The following is a 5,294-nucleotide window of genomic DNA, read 5'->3' on the forward strand; positions in this document are numbered from 1 at the left end:
TAGAGTTATATATTTCTGTAATTATTTCTTTAATATGAGTAATGTCTGTAATATATTTAGTGATATTCCTAATACGAATACTTATAATTTCTAAAATATTGTAAATTCGCATGAACAGAATTAGTCTTTTTGGCATACAACAGTATATGTTCCTCGTCTTTTTAGGAATTTGAAAGTTAAAAATTTTTTTAATTTGTATTTTAACGTATAATTTAAGCTTAACTAAAAATACTTATAATAAATATATTTGTGTAATAAATAGGTTACAATGGACAATTATGTCGGTGCTTTAAGGGGAGTAAATAGTAGAATTATTCATAAAATATTATAAAACTCAGATAAATTACATTATAATTAAAAATTATTGTCTCCTATTATGTAACAGCTTTTATTATAAAATTATTTTTTACTAAGGTAATTAAAAGATATTATATTATTTTTTTTAAATTAATAAATGCATCTAGTTTAGTATTTAATATAATTATATGGAAACATTAGGTTGCACGGTTATATATATAAATATATATTTTTACTTAAAAATGCCATTACTATTTATTAGACATATATAAAATAATATATTTATTGAAAAAATATTCTCAACATATTTTGATTTCAATCTTATTCAGTAATTGTGAAGTATAAATATATAATGAAATAATATATTTTTGGAATATGGAAAATTTATAATTGTTTAATAATTTGTGTATTATGAAACTTCATAATTATTTCAAGAACAAAAACCAGTTATTATATTATTATTGTTCATAATTATATTGTTAATTATATTCATTATAAATTAATTTAATGTATATTATATTGAATATACATACATATATTTTATATTGTTTTTATTTTCATATTATTAAAAAATTAAATTTGTGAATTAGTTTTAATCACTTATTAATAAGTAATATTTATAATTATTTGGATTGTAAGGCTTATCATTTTAAAGTCTATTAGGAGAGTATAAAGTTTTCATATTAACTGGAAGAACTTAAGCATATAAGATATATATGTATATATATATATATATATATATATATATGCTTTTACTGAAAACATATGTCAAAGTAGTTCTGCTTAATTCTATTCATATTTTCTAAGTTAATATAATCATTTTGTTACTTTGCTACAATATTGTTGTATTATTATTGCATTCATGTTTTAAAATAATAATATATCTTATTTTTATTACTGATTAGAGTAAGTAGAATTAATACACATAATTAAATTTTTCAAATTAATAATGGAATAACTACATTTTTTATAATAATTTTTATAATTATAGACTAGCCACATATATGATATTTTATGGTTATATTAAACGTATTAAGGGTTAATACTCATAAAGTACATTATCACTTATATTTTGTTTATATATTATTTTATTTATTACTTCAACAGATGAATGATTATAGAGCAAGGTATATATCGAATTATTTGAAATGATAGTTATATAATAAATATGTATAAACTTCATAACTTAAGTATGTTTTTATATTAATATAAATATTATTAATTTATTTTGGATTAAATATTTCAAAAATTATATGTTATTTCTTGATTATTTTTTTGCTATTACTTACATATTTCAGTAATATTTATATTTTATATACTGAATTTTTGATATATATAAGGTAACACAATTGTTGAATTAAAAATAAAGAAATATCTATTTTATAGATAATAAATCTTGCACCTTTTATTTTTTTACGTGATTTAGTTAATTTTTTTTTTCTGATGAATTTTTAGATAGGAAATTGTATAAATCTATTATTATAGTGAGAATTATACGCTTATTTTAGTTTTTTCTAAACAACTATGATAATTAATTCTAATTATGAAGATTTTATTAATGTGTTATTATAAATTCAATTATTTAGAAATATTTTAAAAATTATACAAACTCGTTTTAATATATTGAACATTTATAACTAACATTTAATGAAATATATGACTGATTAACATGTTTTTCAGGGTTTCATTTCGTTGCACTATTCCCTACGTCGTTATAATATAAAATATGAAACTTAAGCGTATAAATGTAAGCATAAAACCTAAATAGTGAACCGACGGAATTGTCTAATTTTAGTACCTAAATAGAAGAAAATTTTATAAGTGTTTTAATATTTATTGTTAGATATATCGTGGTTTATTATATCTACATTTGCTTTCCAATTTATAGCCTTTTTTTCATTATTCTGTATATTCCATTGTTTTTATTTTCAACTTTCTTAACAAATGAATACTTCTATTAATTAAGAAAAAGGAGTTTATCCATTATTCGTTTTTTCTCTATGCTTAATATATTTAAATAAATAAAATTTTTCTAAATTATCTACCAGTTTTTTTTACTGCTTCACTTTTTAGTGCATCCTTTCTTCTCTTATGAGCCATTTTTTAAATATGAATATAAAAATGTTATTATTAAGCGCCATATCCATAGCGCACCAACTTTTTCTCTTTTTATAATCGGAATAATTGGTATATGTGTGAGCCAATCCACGATATGTGTGTTGTGTGCATAAACATATTTCTGCATGCCTTAATTTTTGTTATTATTTATTTCCCGATAATATGAAATATTACGTTACAATATACATTAGAAATTGGAGAAAAAATAGATATCTAGTGACAATTGTTTTTCATTACTAAAAATAAAACAAAAAAAAAGGACATATATTTGTATATAAAGAGTTTATACAATGAAAAATTTTTTTAAGAGAATACATTCCTATAAGAAATAAAGAAAAAACGAAATAATAAAATTTTAAATAATGTATTATCTTTACGACTGTATAACGAAAAAAAACAAAAAAACTGGTTTAAAACAATTTATCAGAAAAATAAAAAATAAAATTAAAAAAGCACTAGAAAATATTTAAATATTTGAATCCTTTATAATAGTGGTTAAATATAAGACGTATTAGCCTTTCAATTTATATAAGTTAAAATAATACAAAAAATATATATATTTTTGCATATGATTATTTAATGGAGTAATGTCAAACATTACGATTAAAAATGACTATTAACTCTTCACTAGTAAAAATGTAATAACTCCAAATCCATTAAATTAAGGGTATTTAAATATCAATACTATTACAAGTTAAAAGCACGCAGCTCATGTTATATAGTGCAAAAAAGTATATGGTATGCTCATTTATTATATAATATTAAAGAGTTAATATAAATTACTTTAATGAGGAATTTTATACTTATTGTGTAATTTTAATTGAGGGATGAATTGATCATGTCCTCACTAATAAATTTAAGTCTAAAGAAAAATATTATTTATATTAGGCATCCTAATTATAGATCTGTTATTATGAAATATAGAAATAAATGTAGTAATGACTGAGAAATATCTTTCTAATAAAATTATATAATGATATATATGATTTTAAATAATAAATTATTTTTATAAATTAAAGAATAAAACAAAAGCGCTTTATTATAATATATTTTTTTTCATATATAATATAAATTCTATAAAAAAAAATAATATATATGAACAAATACTATTTAAGCACAAATTTAATAAAAGCAAATAAATTAAAAAGTAAATTATAATATTTTATATATGAATGAAAATTTATGGTCACCATTATAAACTATTATATGTTTTGTGTTAAGGTGAGTTTTAAACTGTAAATACCACTCAATTCAGTTTTTCATTTCATTGATCTAGTTTCATTTTTTTTCTACTTTTTTTTTTTTTTTCCTTATAATCATTTTTTTTGTTTAAGAAATATATAATATATTCATTACATATTACATTACAAAAAAATTTTATATGTTTTATATTTTACATAATTGTATCATTCATAGCCTTCATTTTTGTATGATGAAATATTTGTAAAGTAAATAGAAGGAAAATTTGTAATTTCATATTGTTTATTTTACTAGAATATCTAATATTTTTAAAAACTAATCTATTTCATTTTCTTTTCTATAATCCACACATTCCAGAGTTTATTTTCTATTGAATTTATATAGAACAATGCTAACCAATAATTATAAGCCTCCGTAATTTGTTGAGCCATTGGTGTCAAGGTTGTGACTGTATTATCTACATATTCTTTTTTAATATTCTAAATTAAAAATTCCCACATTGTCTCTTCTCTTTTTTTTATATTTACTCAATATGGATAAGCTGCAGCACTTAAATAAAAATTTGAATCTTCACGTAATTTATTTTTCCTTCAACGTACTTCGCAAAAGTTATTTTCGATTAAATCCCATTCGCATTTCTTCTTCTTATTCCACCTAATCAATTTGGATGTCATAAGTTTATAGTAGAAAGATATATTTTCATTCAACCAGCCCTCAAAATTTGATGTTATATAATATGTTCCATGTTTTTTTAAACCGTTCCATACATTAATCTATGCTCCAACTAGAGCATACATCATAAAGATATGATTGATATTCTTCCTTCATACTGGGATTGTAATGCATCCATTTATCCTCTAAGTTGTTAAAAAAAATATTAAATTCCTGCTTTTTTTTCAGGCCAAGTATTCTTATACTTTTTAAAATCTTATATCATTTTCTTTTTCCATCTACTAAGCCATAGTTCCCCAATAAAATTTTTATATTTTTCTGATAATTCATATTCCGTTATCTTTTGTTTTAAATATACTTCTGGTATAACTTTAGAGAATTTATAAGATTTTCAAAGTGGAGACTCTGTTTTTCCCGAAAATATTTAAATAAAATATTAAAAAAAGTTTATTTTTTAAATTAATTTAATTTTGAAATGGAATTAACTAAAATTCAAATATATTTATTTGAAATATTTTATCTTACCCAACTGCAGTAATTATCATTTGAACTGGTAGAAGACAATTTAAATATGACTGTCGAAAAAGACATAAAAAAGAATATTGTTTCAACTTTAATAATAAATAGTGTTACTTTATATTATTTAATTTTCAATTAAATATATTAAATTACAAAGGTATACACTTTAATATAAATATGAAAATATAACTGAACAATATAAAATGATTTATAAAAAATATTTAAATTACTGTTCAAAAAAAAATAATGAAACAAAAAGTTTTATATAAAAAAAAAAAATTAAAAATAATGATTTTTATTAAGAATTAATTTTATAAAAACGTTATAACATATCTATAGAGAAACGCCTATATCTACTTAAATGTATTTAAATATTTATTTATGTATCTATGTCCCCTTATAATTATTTTAATAACATTAAATTATTTTATTTATTATTTTTTTTTATAAGTATTTAATTTAAAAATATAAATAATAATAATATATAA

At 19.4% G+C, this 5,294-nt stretch overlaps 1 pseudogene across 1 annotated transcript; it reads right to left on the bottom strand.

The window, feature by feature from the left end:
- Positions 1-3,935: 3,935 nt before the first annotated feature.
- PmUG01_00015150 lies at positions 3,936-4,878 on the bottom strand (annotated as a pseudogene). Its single transcript is given in 4 exon segments — positions 3,936-4,352; positions 4,366-4,502; positions 4,519-4,675; positions 4,813-4,878. Coding segments are annotated over 4 exon segments (777 nt in total).
- Between the last annotated feature and the right edge of the window lie 416 nt (positions 4,879-5,294).

Source organism: Plasmodium malariae, assembly GCF_900090045.1.
Source record: "Plasmodium malariae genome assembly, contig: PmUG01_00_3, whole genome shotgun sequence".
Lineage (NCBI taxonomy): Eukaryota > Apicomplexa > Aconoidasida > Haemosporida > Plasmodiidae > Plasmodium > Plasmodium malariae.